The sequence below is a fragment of the Gorilla gorilla genome, chromosome 1 (assembly GCF_029281585.2).
Source record: "Gorilla gorilla gorilla isolate KB3781 chromosome 1, NHGRI_mGorGor1-v2.1_pri, whole genome shotgun sequence".
Lineage (NCBI taxonomy): Eukaryota > Metazoa > Chordata > Mammalia > Primates > Hominidae > Gorilla > Gorilla gorilla.
In genome coordinates this window covers 164,800,671-164,819,706 of record NC_073224.2, presented here as the reverse complement: position 1 = coordinate 164,819,706, position 19,036 = coordinate 164,800,671, and the positions used below count along the sequence as shown (strand labels likewise).

The 19,036-nt window shown below is 37.1% G+C and overlaps 1 protein-coding gene across 1 annotated transcript in view; it reads left to right on the top strand.

The window, feature by feature from the left end:
* Positions 1 to 14,509, top strand: part of LHX8 (LIM homeobox 8) — a 33,085-nt gene extending 18,576 nt beyond the window's left edge. The window contains exons 8-10 of the mRNA XM_004025989.1: positions 1,550 to 1,645; positions 9,850 to 10,033; positions 13,795 to 14,509. Of these exons, the coding sequence (XP_004026038.1) occupies positions 1,550 to 1,645; positions 9,850 to 10,033; positions 13,795 to 13,871 (357 nt within the window). The 3' untranslated portion in view covers positions 13,872 to 14,509. The remainder of the gene's footprint in view (positions 1 to 1,549; positions 1,646 to 9,849; positions 10,034 to 13,794) is intronic.
* The last annotated feature ends 4,527 nt before the right edge of the window (positions 14,510 to 19,036 follow it).

Genomic DNA, 19,036 nt, shown 5'->3' with positions numbered 1-19,036 from the left:
TAGAAACATAACTCTATTTTCACAGGAAGATACCAAAGTAACACATTTGGAGTAGGAAAGAAAGAATAAAGTGAACTGAGCAAGAATAAACTTTTAAGCCAATTCTGCCCTTTTTTAAAAGCAAAAATCCATGTTCTGTTTACAGTGAGTCTGTAGATACAATATAGTTAGATGGGAAGCCAAGAATACTTAATTCTGGAAGGGTAAATTTGTAAACTTCAAAATTTGTAAACCTCAGAAGGTTTCCCAGAACAATATTGGCCTTTTTTTCTACACTATCTTCAGATTTTCTTTACATTGCCAAGTTTTACTCTGTCAGAAACTCTTAACATACTCTCTGACAGAAAGGGAGTTTAACTCCTAGGGATACGAAGAATAAGACATTCCCCTTGATCTCAAGGAACTCACTTTCCACTATGGAGATAAACTTGAAAACAAACTATTTAGCTACCCTGTGACAAGTGCAGTGGCAGAAGATAGCATTATATGAGGAGCATAGTGGAGAATGCAATTAATTTTGCCTGCTGAAAAGAGTAAAGTCCAGCAGTGCTTGAGGTCTTTAATAGATTGGTTACCCACATCCTATGCCTGTAGACAAGCACAATCACATTGGGTGCCAAACTCTTCTCTCTCATTCTTCATAATAATACATTTTTTACATTTTGTAATGCTTCCCTCAGTTGACTGGCTTTTAGTAATAAAATTCAAGTATCTCACTTAATTCTCATAATGATTCTCTTTTCTGAAAGAATTCAAAGTTTTTGGCTTGTGCTTATATTCTGGTACTCTCTCCCACACTACTCTTCTCCCTTTATCTTTTATTATAGGTAGTCATTGGCATGTCGGCATCTTTCTGCCAGGAAATTAAATCCAAAGAGTTTTGTTTCATGTTTCACTATCTCTTAGCACTTGGCATAGTGGTTTCAATCCAAAGGCTTACATCAGAATCACCTGTAAGCTTTTAAAATATATACATGTTTAGACTCTGGTAAATTCTTATTCAGTGGACTAGTGAGTGTCTCTTTTTAGACACCTTTTTTTTTTGCATAGAGCTAGCGCTCAAAACTATGATGGAGTTGTTACAATTAAATGGAATCCTTCTGTTGATCTGTATACTATTAGGTATTAGGGGCCTTGAACATCTTTAGCTCAGGAAAGGTTGGAGACAAATGTGATATGATTTTTGTATTAAGTTTTCAAATGTTGGCAATTTTTAACAAAATGGAAAAAATGATAAATGAAACTCTTGCTATTTGATTTGTGGGTTATAAGATTGAAAGAAAAGAAAAGGTGAGCTTATTTTTAACAGCATAATTGAGAGAGTTTTACATTGAAATGGATTTTTTTAAAGTTCTCAGCATAGCAACTTGTGTATAAATTTACAAAATATGCATTCGTTTTCACTTACACATATTTCCCCATACCGATTTTCAAGTAACAAAAGTATCCCATGTTCTTGTGCATGTCTTACCTCTTATGATAAAAATGCAGGAAGAAGACTGAGCTGCTTGTTTTTAGCTATTTACTACATACATGTTTTAAACAACAGGTTATGCAAGCACAGTTTGCTCAGGACAACAACCCAGATGCACAGACACTCCAGAAATTGGCAGAAAGGACAGGCTTGAGCAGACGTGTGATACAGGTGATTACTTTACTTTTTTTTTTTTTTAAGGTTTTTAAAAAATAGATATTGGGTCTCCCTATGTTGCCCAGACTGATCTTGAGCTTAAGTGATTCTCCCACCTCAGCCTCCCAAAGTAATGGGATTACAGGATGAGCCACTGTACCTGGCCACAGGTGATTAACTTAAAGGTCAATCAAGAGAAACAAAAAGTTCTAATTCTGGGTATTTATAAGTATGCATTGGGTTTTTTTGTGTGTGAAGAAATGTGAAAACATTGCTTTCTCATTTTAAGTCTCTTCACATTCTAAATCAAATTTTTAAAATGTAATGATTATCCTGCTTGGGCTAGGCTACCATTTGTCAAATGAGTCTTTGCTCATGTTACTTCATTCAGTACTCACAGCAACCCTAAGATCCTCAGGCTAAACATGTTCCAAGATAAATCTTGCTCTAAGGTCAGTGTTTTTTCCTACTTTTTCTATGATTGTGTGTGTGATGGCTGCTGATGGCCTTTGCCAAAGATCCAGGGAGAGGAATTGGTGTGAACAAAGCTGAAAAGTGATGAATTAGTGCAAGTTTTTTCAAATGTAGAATTTATGTTTGGAAATAGTGGAAAATGAAATTGTTGGAGTTAAAGTTGGAGAGGCCTGTGAATGCAGAGTTCTCTTATGAGCAGGTAAAAGCCATGATATGAGATTTTAGGAAGAAAGGGCTAGTCACAGCACATGGGAAGAACTGGAGTTGGGAGAGACTAGATAGAGGTAAGCAGCTTAGTTGGAAGGCTGGAATGCCCAGCAAAGTAGTGTGGTTTTGTTGTTGTTGTTGTTGTTTGTTTTTTGTTTGTTTCTGAAGAGACACTTAACTGGGGTAGAATTCATTTGGGAAACTTTTTGAAACAGGGTCATGGGTGGCCTAGGCTGGAGTGCAGTGGCGCAGTCACAGCTCACTGCAGCGACCTCCAGGTCTCAGGTGATCCTCCCACCTCAGCCTCCCAAATAACTGGGACCACAGTTGCACACCACCATGCCTGGCTAATTTTTAAATTTTTGTAGAAACAGAGTCTCACCATGTTGCCCAGGCTGGTCTCAAATTCCTAGACTCAAGTAATCCTCCTCCCTTGGCCTCCCGAAGTGCTGGAATTATTGGCAATGAGCCACCATGCCCAGCTGAGAAACATTTTATTGACTGAACACTGATGACAGTTGATGGATGCTAGAAAGACAAGAAAGATTTGGTAACTGCAATGGGGAAGCAGAGAGGAGTCAAAGAGTAAATGACTCTGCCAGGCTCGGTTGCTCACACCTGTAATCCCAGCATTTTGGGAGGTCAAGGCAAATATGTCACTTGAGTACAGGAGTTTGATACCAGTCTGGGCAAGATAGTGAAACCCCATCTCTACAGGAAAAAAAAAAAACAGCCAGGCATGCTAGTGTGTACCTGCAGTCCCAGCTACTCGGGAGGCTGAGGTGGGAGGGTCACCTAAGTCCAGGAGGTTGAAGCTGCAGTCAGCCATGATAGTACCACTGCACTCCAGCCTGGGTGATGGAGTAAGATCCTCTCTCAAAAAAGTCAGTGACTTATAAATTTCAAGTCAAAGTAATCTTGGGAATGGTGCCACTGACAGGAATGTGAAAGTCAAAAGAAAGCTGGATTGGAAGTTGGACCCTTTTAGCTGTGCTAATTATGCAGTGATGGTGGCAGTTAACTATGCAAACAGGTATTTGAAAGAATGAACAGGACTCAAGCAAAGAGATCTAATGCCATGAAATTGGATAAGATCCTTTAGAAAGAGATCATGGGGTATAAAAGGTGAAGAATGGGTTTCAGAGAGGAGAGCAGGGTAAGAGGTGCTATTTAAATGGGACGTAGTAACAGCCAGAGTTGAGGAAGGAGTCGGGTGGAGAAGAAGCACGGAAGCTGAAGAAGTGGGGTGAATTCAAGAACGAGATGGCCAGCTGTGTCAAGATTATCAGAGAGACCAGGGAAATGGAAAATAATTTTATTTCATTTTTTTTTTTTTTTCGAGACAGAGTCTCTGTCACCCAGGCTGGAGTGCAGTGGTGTGATCTCGGCTCACTGGAACCTCCGCCTCCCGGGTTCAAGCAATTCTCCTGCCTCAGCCTTCTGAGTAGCTGGGATTACAGGTGCAAGCCACCATGCCTAGCTAATTTTTGTATTTTTAGTAGAGACGGGGTTTCACCATGTTGGTCAGGCTGTTCTCAAACTCTTGACCTTGTGATCCGCCCGCCTCAGCCTTCCAAAGTGACGGGATTACAGGGGTGAGCCACTGTGCCTAGCCAGAAAATAATTTTAAATAACACTGGAAGTTCAAAAAATGTAAGGAGTGAAAGCAAGTAACCATAAAAGGCAAGAGGAAACTCAGGGAGGGGAAAGGCGAATGTCTTCATTGCACATATTATATTTCGTTTCTTAATTTGGATGGTTGATACACGGGTACTTATTCTTCTGTAAGCCTAAAGGTTTCATAATTAACAAATCACCTGTACGAAGAAGCAGATGGAAAAGACCTGATGATACTGCAGCTTCTCTAAAGACCTAGGGTTCACAGTGTTTTAATTGACTGCAAGGTAATGAGGCTGTCTTAGGAGACAAGTTCTACCACTTCAGCACTTTCAGATATCCAGATTATTGTGCTTATTTCAGAGTGCCAAATTTTAAGAAGGGACTAATAAGCAATCTGAAAAACATACAACCTCAAAGGCTACCAGGGTTGTGAAAGATTTAGATCATGCCATAATATTAAAGGCAGCAGGGATATTTATCTGGAGATAAGGCCAGGAGATGGTAAGGGAAAGAGTAATATTCAGAGTAGGTGTCTTTAAATATTTGTGAAAGGCTTCCCTGCAACGGAATGTAGAAAAAGGCACTGGTGTTCACTCATAATGAACTTTCTCATTATTGAAAGGCTACACAAATGGCACGGACTATCAAGGAAGGTAGTGAGTTTCCTGTGCCTGGGAGAACAGTTTTCTTTGGCAGGTAGTTCCGACTCCATGGGCTAAAAGTTCCTTCTAATTTAAGACTCTGTGTATTCATAACAATGATAGCTTCAGGTAAGTCAGATGCATGACTTATATCATTTTGAAGTCGGAAGCAAAGAGGAAGGAGAGTTTTCTTAGAGCTTTTCATATTTGAAGGACTAAGGAACACAGGCAGACATCTGTCATGTAATTTCCAGGCATTTAGGTTACTAGTACTATGAGCAAGTTAACTTTGTCCTAAGCTCTACCATTTGGAGAATATATTTTGAATGTTGGCTTTCAATATGTTAAGGTTGAACATTAAATATTTTTGATATGATTCCAAAGGAAAGAGTACTAGCATGCTTATGTGTTTATTATTTGTATCTATACATAGGCTCACTATATGTTGTAGCCCTTCAGAGTATTTTATAAGAATTACTGTGATCTCAAATAGTAATCATACTTTCCCTCAGCCTCCTTCCTAGCATTGGGCATAATATTTTAGAAAGGTAAGAAAAAAGAGTTTTTATTACTAGACTTCTTCTAATATGCAAACTAGGTCACCCAAAGATTAGGAGGAAACTGGTCTGAAACATGGAGAGTTTCACGTTTCCTAGTTACAAATAAGCTTAGTAAGACATTTGTAATAAAGCAGAGTGTCCTTATACTGAAGTCAAAGAATAAAGATGAGTGATTTTTTTTTCCCCACACACTGCATCCAGATACACTCACTGTTCACATACTCTTTCAGATAAGTGAATTATGACTTTTATGTTGTGCAGAGACAGAGTAAACTATTGCTATTTCTTCCAATCTGTGTACTAGGAATACCCTTCCGTATTAACATCATATTTATTGCCACATATATTGAGCATAGCACAATTTATTTAGCTTCCAATTTTTCACTATTATAAAATGCTGCCATGAGCAACATTGTATATCTACCTTGCGTGCTTGTTCAATAGTTTCCTTAGGATAAATTTCTGGAAGGGAGATTGTTGAGTCCAAAGATAAAACATGCATAGCGCCTTTATACAAACATGAAATCTCTTTGCCTTTGAGAAAGTTCATACAACTTTATTCTGCCAGGAGCTACGTACAAGAGTTCCTTTTCCCCAACTCAGAAGAATCCTGAATACTGTTACTCTTTTACATCCTTTACAATTTAATAGTTAGAAAAGAAAATCTCATTGATTTTATTTCTGTTTCTTATATTATCAATGAGCTTGAACAAATTAGTTTATTTTTTCATTTTTAAGACCGTATGTTTTTAGCTCACTCTTCTGTTGGGTTATTTTCTCTATATCTTACTGATATTTATTAATCCTGTCTGTCATGTTAACCTTTCACGGTTCATCAATTTCCTTTTTATTTTTTCCACACAGAACATTTATATTTCTATGTGTTTAAATCTCCCAGTCTTTTGATAGTTTTGGCCTTTTTTTTGTTTTTTCTTTTTTTGAGATGGAGTCTCACTCTGTCACCCAGGCTGGAGTGCAGTGGCGCGATCTCAGCTCACTTCAACCTCCGCCTTCCGGACTCAAGCAATTCCCCTGCCTCAGCCTTCTGAGTAGCTGGGACTACAGGTGCGTGATACCACACCCAGCTAATTTTTGTATTTTTTGGTAGAGACGGGGTTTCACCATATTGGCCAGGCTGGTCTCGACTCCTGACCTCGTGATCCACCCACCTCGGCCTCCCAAAGTGCTGGGATTACAGGAGTGAGCCATCGCGCCTGGCCTTTTTGGTTTGTTTTGTTTTGTTTTTTGAGATGGAGTCTTGCTCTGTTGCCCAGGCTAGAGTGCAATGGTGCAGTCTCAGCTCACTGCAACCTCTGCCTCCTGGGCTCGAGCGATTCTCCTGCCTCAGCCTCTCGAGCAGCTGGGACTACAGGCACCCGCCATCATGACTGGCTAATTTTTGTATTTTTAGTAGGGATGGGGTTTCACCATGTTGGCCAGGCTGGTCTTGAACTCCTGAACTTGTGATCTACCACCTCGGCCTCCCAAAGTGCTGGGACTACAGGTGTGAGCCACCATGCCAGGTCTAGTTTTGGCCTTTCTTATGCTTCCCTATCTAGAGAGTATTTCAATGTTGCCTTTTGTTTTCTTAAACTTTTATTGTTTCAATTATTTACGCCTAAACTTTAATTTATCTGGCTTGGTTCATGGGAGATAGGGTTTTATCTATTTTTTTCTCTCTTTCAAATGATAAACTATCAGTTTTCCCTAAATCAGTGAAACATGCTTTCCCAATAAAATAAAATCCCATCTTTGTCATATACAAAATTATTATATTTGGCTTTTTGTCTGGGCTTTCTAAAGGTTTCATTCTATGCATTAGTATCTTGCTTTTCCATTATATCTACATGGCCTGGTTTTAGCTTAGTTTATGATTTAGAAGTCAAAAAATTTAAAGTAGTTACTCAGAAAATGTTAACTCTTGTTGGAGGTTTGCAAACAAGAAGGAGGAAATTTTGTCAGTGAGGAGAGTCAAAAGGACTTATATTTGATTCTGAAGCTGGGTAACATTCATGCCAGAAGGAATTTCCTGATGTCTGGAATCTTAAACTATATTTTGCTCTACCAGTTAGTTACATGATACTTTGTTTTTGCAAACCTCCTTCTGCTTGATTACCTGTGGATGATCTTTCCAAGAAGCTGCTTAACAAGATAGTTATTCTGCTGTTTATATTATACCTTCTTCATGTTTATTTACAAAGTTTGAGTGTTTTTTTTTTCAATCAAAAGATGGTGTTTCTTTTGTTTTACAACTGCATAGGTTCCATTCAATATATAATTTATTGGAGACAGAAAGATACTTTGAAGAAACTCTGGGAATCATAGTGCAACATGTTTTATGTTATATGTAGTCCTCTGGCGTATGTGTCTTCTGGGTCCCATAAGGGAAAAAGGCCGGTGGCAGCCGTTCCCCCTTACACATTGGAGAATGTTTGAGTAATGTCATCCTATTTGGGTGAGACTAGTGTTAGTAGTGACATCTATTGTTCCGGAGCCTGTGGGCAGAACTGTGGAGATTTGGGGTGTGGTCTACAGGTATCTCTGAGTCTCACTAACACTCCAGAGAACAGGGATGTAGAGGAGGCTGTGACTTCCCACTTGTCTTACTGGTGGATACCTAAGTCTTGTCCCAGAAACATTCCTTAGCTGCTACTTTTCAGCCTCCTGCTCAAGGCTATATACCCCACTAGATTATTAATTTTTTATTCTTTTAGTTTTAATCACTCTTGAGAGTATACTTTGCCAACCTTCTATTTTTGAATGCCAGGGGCAGGGTGTAGTTCTGAAGTAAGGCCAGCTTTTTCTTATAAATTCTTTGCAGCTTCCTTTTATTTCACATTAATCAGCCCTGATTGCCTTGTGCCATCAAGGCCCTACCACCAGCCTTGAACAGACTTATGCCCCTGATGTTTTCCTGGCCTCATATCCCTGATCCCAAAATGTTCTCATGCTAAGTTTTTATCCCTTCACCTCTCTTTCCTCTCATGACTGAATTGTTTGGAGTGATGGAAAAAAAGTGATACCGTATTTTAATGAAGAAACACTCTCTCTCTTTTTTTTTTTTTTTTTTTGAGACGGAGTCTCGCTCTGTTGCCCAGGCTGGAGCGCAGTGGCATGATCTTGGCTCACTGCAAGCTCCAACTCCCAGATTCACGCCATTCTCCTGCCTCAGCCTCCCAAGTAGCTGGGACTACAGGCGCCCGCCACCATGCCTGGCTAATTTTTTGTATTTTTAGTGGAGATGGAGTTTCACTGTTTTAGCCAGGATGGTCTCGATCTCCTGACCTCATGATTCGCCCGCCTCGGCCTCCCAAAGTGCTGGGATTACAGGAGTGAGCCACTGCGCCCAGCCCATGAAGAAACACTCTCTATGGTCAAGTTTTAGCACCTGTCAGGGAATTCAAACACAGGCATATTAGCTACTGGAAGCATTCTGGGCAGCCTAGACTTACTTGCCCTGACCTGGATGTAAAGCTCCGCTTGCCCTGAATTTGCTTCTTTTATTTCTGCAGTAGAGTGGACAGCAGGGTGGTTAGCACTTTACATTTTGTGAACTCTCATCAGTGGATGTGTTTGTATTTAATTCTACTTAAATATTATGAGTTTTTTTCTTATTATAGACCTGACCTTAACATGCTTCTTAGGGAATAGCCTATGTATTCACCAAGAGAAATTGAACTCAGCAGGTTAAAATCTGACTGGAATAACTGAATCAAGAGGTTTGTAGAAAGCTTTAAGTTCTCAGTAGGGATTTTAGTCATTTGAACAAGGATATGAAATAAGTCCAGCAGGTGCCTAAGAATACATTTAGTAGTCTTTTTTTTTTTTTTAAGTTCTGATTAAAAGAGCTTTTTCTGCTTTTCTTTTTGTCCTAAATACCAATAGTAAAACCAGGGAGATTTCTCTGGAATTCTTGAGGGCCCTTCCCCACCTTTTCTGGGGAAGATGCTGTTTTAGTATAGAATTGGCTTTTATTTTTATTTTTTAAAAATCTAATGGAGTTTTTGGGGTATTTTTGTTTTGGCTTTTTTGTTGTTGTTGTTGTTGTTGTTTTGTTTTGTTTTGTTTTGTTTTGTTTTGTTTTGAGACAGAGTCTTGCTATGTCACCCAGGCTGGAGTGCAGTGGCGCAATCTGAGCTCACTGCAACCTCTGCCTCCTGGGCTCAAGTGATTCTCCTGCCTCAGCCTTCCAAGTAGCTAGGATTACAGGTGCCAACCACCACGGCCAGCTAGTTTTTGTATTTTTAGTAGAGACGGGGTTTTACCATGTTGGCCAGGCTGGTATTGAACCCCTCACCTCAGGTGATTTGCCTGCCTCAGCCTCCCAACGTGCTGGAATTACAGACATGAGCCACAGCACCCAGTCAAATCCAATAGAGTTTAATAATTGCATTCGAGGGGTAACCTTAACGTTTGACCAACTCAAATTCAACAAACCAAAATCCCTTAAGCAATTGGTCCCCTTTCCTACTTAAATAGAATTGGCTTTTAGGTAAATCACCAGAGAGCTATCAACTGAGCAAGAAAAATGACCACTGTTATTTGGACTAAAATGTTTCTTTTCTGTCTATAGAACTTTTATAAAAGCTGAGTTACATTTATGCGGTGCTTGTGTGGTAGTGTGATTGAGGTTGCATTCATTTTTTAACTGAGTTGATAATGTGCTCAGAAGCTGGTGTGTAACCTACCTACTTCTGTTGCTTTTCTCCCTGCTCAGGTGTGGTTTCAGAATTGTAGAGCACGCCACAAGAAACACGTCAGTCCTAATCACTCGTCCTCCACCCCAGTCACAGCAGTCCCACCCTCCAGGCTGTCTCCACCCATGTTAGAAGAAATGGCTTATTCTGCCTACGTGCCCCAAGATGGAACGATGTTAACTGCGCTGCATAGTTATATGGATGGTAGGTATCCCAACATTTAACAGCTGTCTCCCAGGCAATCAGCAACTGGTAACTTCTAATATTAGATTATTGACACAATTCACATTTTGAAATATTATCTCAGTAGTAGCTGAAAAATATTGTGGGGGGTGCAGTAGAGAGCAAAATTATCCAAATATTTTTATTTCTGTGATTACATTTTAAGGAAGAAGTTTAATACTCACTTTGCAGCTAAGATGCAAATATTAATAATGACTCAATGCTTGATCTTTACTTAAAAATTTTTTGTTTGTTTTTACCGGTAAATATTTAAATACTTTATTTCCTGTGATCAGAGCAAGTGTTCACTCAGATCTTTAGATGGGAGTTTAATAAGTTTTGTTAAAGAGTTGTTTTTTATAGAAGAAAATCATACATTTAGAAGAGTGCATACATAATAACTATTCAGCTTGATGAATTAATAAAATGAATGTATCCATATAGATATTGCCCAAAGTAGCAGATATAATTAGCATTTCAGAAGCCTCTCTTATGTCTCCTTCCAGTTATTATCCTTTTCTCCCAAAGTAACATGGCACTGATTTCTAAAACCACCCTTTAGTTTTGCCCTTTTTGAACCATACAGAATGTATTTTGTGTCTCACTTCTTTCAATTACATTGTGAGATTCACCTATATTATTGTGAGAATCAGTTATTTGTTTTCATTGTTATATAGAAATCCACTGTAGGAATATACCACAATTTATCCATTTCCTGGTTAATAGATATTTGTGTTTTTTCCAGTTTGTGCTTTTATGAATATGCTGCTATGGACTTTATTGTACATGCTTTTTGTGCACATTAATTCACATTTCTACTAGATATGTACCTGGGAGTGGGACATAAGGTCATGGGCTACACATATGCTCAACTTCAGTCATTCTGACAGATAGTTTTTCACAGTGGTTGAACCAGTTTACACCTTGACCAGCAGCAAGGTTCAAGGTGCTTCACATCCTCACCAACACTTGGTATGGTGTAACTTCCTGATGTTAGCAAATTTGATGATTGTGCAGTGCAATCTTATTTTAATTTGCCTTTTCCTGATGACTGAGCATTTTTTCATCAGGCATTTGTACATTCTCTTTTGTGAAGAGCTGTACAAGTCTTTTTGTCTTTTGGCCTACTGGCTTGTCTTTATTATTTATTTAAATGGATTTGCTTAAGTTCTTCGTGTAATCTGCATATAAAGCTTTTTGATAATTGTATGTGCTTAGAATATTTTCTCCTACTTAGTAGCTTGGCTTTTTCTACTCTCTTAATGGAATGTTTGATTGAGCACAAGTTCCTAATTTTAATGTAGTTTATTTCATCATTTTTCCTTCATGAGCCATGCTTTTTTTGGTGACATGTGCAAGAAATTGTTTACACTCAAAGATAATGAAGATATATCTTCTATGATATCATCTAGAAACTTTGTTTTACCTTTGCTGTGTAGATTTACAATTCATTTGGAACTGAATTTTGTGTGTGGTGTGAGGTAGAAAGTGAAGCTTTTTTGTTATGTTGATGAAAATAGAAAATGTCCAGCTTCTCTGTAGAGACATACTTGCCATAAATCAAATGTCCATATGTCGTGTCAATTTCTGTACCTTCTGTTCTATTTTATTGGTCTATTTATTTTTGTGTTGCTGCTTAATCATTCTAATCATGGTAGGTCTATAATTTTTAATATATGATAATGCGTTTCTTTCTATTTTGTTGTTATTCAAGTTTGTATTGCCCATTCTTGGCCCTTTATGTTTTCATAAAATTTACCTACTTGTCTATTTCTACCCCAAAAGGGAAAACTATTAAGATTTTGATACAATCTATTACAGCAAATATATTGATCAATTTTAGGAAACTGCCATCTTAACAGTATTTTCTTCCATACCATGAACTTTAGCATGTCTTTCCATTTGTTTAGATCATCTTTAAATCATCTCTTATGATTTAGAGTTTTCTGTTTAGTAATCTTGCACATCTTCTGTTAAGTTTATCTCTAAGTATTTCTTTTGATTCAGTTGTAAGTGGTATTTTCTCTATAAGTAGAAATCTGGGTTGGTAGTTATTTTCTTTCAGCACTTTGAAGATATGATTACCTTGTCTTCTGATTTTCATTGTTTGTTTTGCATATGGATAGCTAATTAACCTGGCCCCATTTATTGGTAAAGTCAGCTATTGACCTTCTTGCTCCTTCAAAAATAAACGTCTTTTTTCCTCAACTTTTTTCTTTGTGTTTGTCTTGAAAAAGTTTTATCATACTGTGCCTGGGTGTGCTTCTTGAATATGTAGTTTGATGTCTTTCATTATGGAAAATTCTCAGCTTTTGCCTCCTCAAATATTGTTTTTGCTCCTATGAAAAAATTTTCTTGTTTTCTTCTGAACTATTTTTCTAGTTCACTAATGCTCTCTATATCTAATATCCTGTAAAAAAAAATCATCCACCGACTTCTTAATTTCATTTATTATGTTTTTCAGTTTTAAGATTTCCATTTATATGCTGAAATCATCCATTCTGTCACTTTATCCTTATTTAAATTGTTATACTAAAGTTCATGTGTGATAACTCCAATATCTGGATCTTTGGTGGGTCTATTCTGTTTTCTTAATTTTCCTCTTTATTTTCTTTCAAGTCATGTCTTGTTATTTGTCTTCTTATTTGCTATTGCATTTCAGATGTTGGGTATAGTAACTAAAAATAATTTGAGGCTTTGGATGATATCTTCCACTAGAGAAGATTAGTTTTACCCCCCAGGTAGTCAGAATAGGGTGAAATCAACTTAATCCAATCAGGCACAAATCCTTAAGAGGGCTGGTGTATTTTTGTTTTACTACTCCTTGGAGTTAGCCCTTTGGAATCACAAATGAATCCCTGTTCTGTTTTGTTTTGTTTTGTTTTCTGTTGTGGTTTTTAACTAGGGCTTCTCCTCTTCAGCGGGCCCTGCTCTTTAAGTTTTGTTTCTCACCACTCTGCCAAAGTCTAACTTCTGAATGCTCTGCTAAACTTCTTGGTCTATCAGACATTTGTTTTGTTTTAAATTGTCACTATCCTTGTGGGAGGAAAAGCATCCTCATTTTCTTTCCCTCCACTCTGGGACTTTGTAAGTCCTCACTACTTAAGTGTCTTTCAGATGCCTTCAAACAGATTTTAAAAATTTTGTCCAGATTTCCTAGTTTGTCTCAGAGAAAGGTTTGGTTTGAAGCAACATAGCCCTTGCTGAAAGCAGAAACTTCATTTTAAGTTTTGGTTAGATAAAAAATCAGAGCCTGTACCGTTGTTGCCATTTACTTATACTAGCATTAAAATTGCGTGTGTTCACATGAAAGACAGTAGTGTTGCCTGAGTCCAGTGTGTTTTGATGTATGCTTAGGGAGGAGGTAATTAAACATTAATGAAAGAAACTTGGGGAAGATCATCCTATACAAACACCTTCATGAGAAAGCTAGCAGCATCTCTGAAGAGGAACCCATGTCTTTCTAGCTTCAGGGTGAAGTGCAGTGAATGGGGTATGGATGGAGGACATTAAAATAGCAAAATCTTGTGGCCCCAAATAAAGATTTGGGGGTAAAACTGTTCCTGGACTCTCACTATGCTGAATAGGTTAACGCTTCTGCTGAGGTCAGTGGAATGAGTGTAGCTTGGTGCCCTCAGCTATAATGAGTGATGAAAACATTGCCTTGGATTGTTTTTGTTTGTTTATAAATCAGTTTTATGCACCCTACAAAACTGATCCACAAATTTCTTTCTATTTTGTAGCTCATTCACCAACAACTCTTGGACTCCAGCCCTTGTTACCCCATTCAATGACACAACTGCCAATAAGTCATACCTAATTCTTTTTTCAGGGATAGACTTGATTAAGGATATAAATTTGTCATTTATTATGTATAAAATACCATTGAAAAGATATTACTGTTAATTTTTTATTTAACACCTAAAGCATTTCCAACATCACTTTGCTGCCCAGGTATGTATCTATAGTTGGCCTGCAAGACACTTTTATTGATTCTTCATTTTTTGTAAAACTTATGTTTACAAGAAGAAAACAAATCAAAACATTTTTTGTATTGTCTGGAAATAGTTCACTCTAGTGTGTATCTGTTAATTTATTTGTCATCAAAAGAGCACTTTGCCTAAAAGAAAGGACTGACAAGTGTGCAAAATGTTTACAATCTTTTGTGAAATTGTAGTTTATCATTAGTTTGTATCTGTAAGTTATTGTTATAAATATTACCTGTATTTTTTGTTATATACAACTTTATACTTTGAAGCTTGTATCTGTGAATTTGCAACTGAAATTTATTTTGCCAATGTTTTCTGAATGAACTGAATAAAGCTTCTGTTGTAGCATGCCATGCAAACACATTATTGTGTTTGTGGTTGATGAATTATGGCTGTAAATAACACTATAGTTTAATAAGCCCACCATTCTGAGTTTATTAAACATTTTCCATTCTTGTGAAAATTTCAACCAGTTTGTCCTTTTTGTGTGTTTTCAGCAGTAAGTTGACTTTAGTCTCTTTAAAATCTAACAACTAATAAGTTTAAAAAATATTGTGTTTTGAGCTGTATTGTATGAATACATTTGAGTAGGAAACATATTATTCAAAAAAAGAACACAGTAAAACATTTAATTTGGCAAAAATTGTCTTTTAGGCCAGCTAATAAAATCAATGTGAAAGAGAAGGCAGAACACTTTTCAGAATGGACTTTGGAGGGTATTACAAGCCAGAAATGAAATATGGGCCATAATATATTTCTTCAGGAGTGAAAAAAGAGAACTATAAGTTTCTAGAGCAAGAACTCTTTGCATTTTCTTCTTGGTGAATACCCTTTAGGGACGGTGATTCTGAGAGCTGAAATCTTAAACCTCAGGACTTTATCTTATGTGGCGGTGGACTTACAAATTTTTGAATTTAAAGAATTTAGTACTCACTTTTTGTCTTTTTATATGCCAGTTGGGGAAGAAAAAAGGTTTATGAGAAAAAACTTTTAGAACTTAGGTTTAAGTCTGTGTTTAACTGAGCAGATTTACATCAGGCTGAGGACTGGAAATAATAGCAGAGTATTTGTAATTTTATTCTAGTAATCATAAATACAACCAGAAAGTAATCATATGGATGTAAGTAACTTATCTGCCTGAAACCAGAAGCAACAAACCTGCTTCATTATGGGAGAAAGGGAAGGGATTTTTTTTTTTTTTTAAACCGGCTACTCTATTTTAAATCCCTTTGTAGCCAGAAGTCAATCTATCTGATCTTGAGCCTGATACTAATCTCTGTGGGTTTTTGTCTACCTGTCCCAGGCATGAAGTGGTGAGGTCAGCTTTACCTTTACCTGATGTCTAGGAAAGCTTTTGTAGTATAGCCAAGCTCTGCACTGTTAGCAGTTTACAGCATTTCCCAGCTGACTATAATTGGCATCCCTTAGCTTGGGAGGTGGCTGATTGTGAGTATTCATTTTTATTTGCTGTCTTTTTCCTGTGCTCATCATCCTCTGACTCTGTACAGAGAGTTTTTACAAAATATATCACCACCCTTTTTAGTTCCAAAGATGAATGCCCGAAGTTGAAGTAAAACTTCCTAACAAAGAGGTTCAAAGCTATCAAAATAGATGAGATTTATATATCCTGCATATAAAACTGTTAATCATGAAAAGAGATAGATATGAAAGTACTAAAAATATGATATGTGATAGAAGCTTCTGACTTTGCTATCTCTAGCCAGAGATCTTATTTTTAAAACCTAATATTAGGAAAGAATTGAAGTATTTCCATGCTAGTAATATTCAGTGTTTAAGTATGTGAGCACAATACTTACTTGAAATTGAGTATGGTCAGCTTTTGTGAAGATTAGAGAAAGAAAACTCTATATTGTTGGAGTAGCAAAGATGTGGGTAACAAGTAGTTACCTCTTAGGTGTGAAGACATTCATGAGCTGTGAGAGGGTAGGATACCTTTTTTTTTTTTTTTTTTGCAATTCAAATCAAGAATCCCATTCAACCATTGAAATGGAATGGAAGTCACACTAACTCAATACTCTTTAAGTGATTCTTTTTATTTGGACAAGGTAGTATTTAGTAGTAGTTTTACATTTGACAAATGTCATTTTTAAAATTCCACATCACTCGTTGTAAATTATAAGTACATCTGTTTTGAATATCCCATAATAAACATTGTTAGATAGAATCATAGCTCATGCTTTTAAAATTTGTTACAGTCATCTGAAAGCTGATAGCTGTAGTATTTCTTGATGCGGTATATTATGTGTATAATTACTCTACTAGCATGATTAAACTAGGTGGCATCTTGGGACTTTTGTTATGGCATGGATGACTTTACCAGTTAGCAAAAGTAATGTTTCTATTTTATTATTTAGAACAGAAGTAATTTAGGTTGCAATACACTAAGTACCAAAAGTATATTAGTGTAGGAAAAATTCTCAATGGCCCCTACCGGAGGAGGTAAAGAAACTGATATTAGCACTATATGATTTTTACTCTTTTGAAACGCAACTAAATATTTAGATGGATCTGAGTCCAAAACAAGTTCAGGTACACTAGATGACATCTCATAAACATCTACTTGGATTCAATCAGATAGTAAGTAGGTCCCTATATTGTAGCCTACATTTTCCCTTTAGTAAATATCTTTCCAAGTCAAATATTACCTACAGTATCATTTTAATTGATATATAGTACTATGTCCCCTCAAATTTCTTGTATTAAAACGTAGTCTGCAATGTGGTGGTATTAAGAGGTAGGGCTTTTGAGAGATAACCAGGTCATGAGGGAAGAACCCTTGCAAATGGGATTAGTGCCCTTATAAAAGAGACCTAAGGGGCTTGTTTGCCCCTTTGACCTTCAGCCATGTGAAGACACACAGGTGCCATCTATTGCCATCTATGAGGAATGGGTCCTCACCAGACAGAATCTGCTGGTGCCTTGATCTTGTTCACTACCTCCAGAACTGTGACCAATACATTTCTGTTGTTCATAAATTACCCCGTCTGATATTTAGTTATAGCAGCCCGAATGGACTAAAACATATAGTATTATACTGCTTGAATAAAACAATTTTATTAGATAAATAGGTTGTATCTAACTTTTTATTATTATGAATAGAGCCTAACATTGTGAGCACTTTCAGGATGTCCTGTTTGAGTGCCTCGGGGGTATTTTGATATGTATTCACAGCAACTTCATGAAATGGATTCTATTATCACCCTTATTTTACAAACGTAGAAATTAAAAAATTGATATGTCCACTATCTTGGTGGCAAGTAACAAAGCCAGTATTTGGATTTAGCAGCTCAGTGATTCCAGATGCCATAATCTTAACCACTATGCTATACTATTACCATTTTAAATGACACTGTGAAGGCATCTTTGTGGCTACCTGCTACCTTTTAATGTATATTCTTATTTCCCCAGTGTGAATTCTTGGAAGTGGAATGGATGTGCATGCATAGGTTTAAAAGGCTCTTGAAATGCATTGATTTCCCACCAAATGTTGCACTAAATTACATCTCCACCAGCAGTGTTTGAAGTGTTTTTGGAACCCTTGTCTGTCCTGCCTAAATTGGAGTTGATAAATATTTTTTAATCTTATACTCAAAAATACAATTTTAAAAAACTTTATTTATTACTTGATATAAAATTGTAGTTTGCATTTCGGAGAACCAGTATTCTTTTTTTTTTTTTTTTTTTTTTTCCAGGCAGAGCCTCGCTGTGTTCCAACTACTGGGCACAAGTGATCTTCCCAAGTAGCCAGAACTACAGATGCATGCCACCACACACCACACAAATTTTTTTTTGTAGAGACTAGGTCTTGCTATATAATATGACGCACAGGCTGGTCTCAAATTCCTGGGTTCAAGCAGTCCTCCCATCTGTCTTCCCAAAGTGCTGAGATTATAGGCATGAGCCACCATGTCCAGCTGAAAACTAGTATCTTATAAAGGGGCTAAATTTAAGCACAAGCTGCCACTTTTGTGACTTTTTTTTCCCTTTAGTTATTCTGCATATATGACTAAAGTGAGCATTCATTAGGATTTTTTCAGCTGAGGTTTCATTCACTTGATATCAAATGTTTTACTTTAGTACCTGGCACTCTATCATATTCTATTTTCTTTGTTGCTGATTATGGTGATAACTTTATTACATGGTCCTTCATACTTTTTAAATGCGTTTCTGTATATCATCATGCTCTCATTCAACAGATGAGGGAATTGAAATTTAGGAAGCTTCAATTAACATAATTAGGCCGTTGGTTTTAATATGCAAGAATTCTCCAGGGCACCAGATTATTTTTATAAATGTATAGAGATCTTAGGAGAATAAATTAACAAATTTCCCCCAGTTCCTTGAGTTTCATAAGAAATAGACTGCCATAGGCTTAGAGGATGTGAAAACCACTGCAAGGAACTGCTTCTCCTTTTCTAAATTGTCATCAAGTACAGTACTTACCACAAAGATCCGAACTTGCTAGGGGGCTGAGAGTGGAGTTTAGGGATGGACTGTGTATGGGCACTTGTATGGGGGTATCAATGGAAGAAAAAAATATGTTAAGAAATAAAGAATAGAAGGGGTCCTGGGGAGGTAGAAACAACATCTGTCTTGCTTTCCATTACATTCCACAGTTCCTGCCACCAAGTAAGCACTCAGGGATTGAATGAGGGTGGTAGAAAAACAATCAGAATAAGACTCTATGTTTGAGCATCCTAGGATAACTTCAAATTCCAAAACAGATCTTTTCAAATCCTTAAGGAAAATATTCTACCCTTCCTTTAGCAAATATCTTATATACCTGTGGCAATTTATATTATTTTTACACCATTTAGCATGGAATGTGAGACAGCTGGATTTTGACACTTTCTCTGACACCAATTAACTGTATCCCAAGGACACTTAGCCTCCCTGCATGCTGATTTCCTCAACAGTAAAAGGAAAGTTTTTATGAAGCAAAAGTGAGATGAATGGAAAAAAGACATGGTAAAAA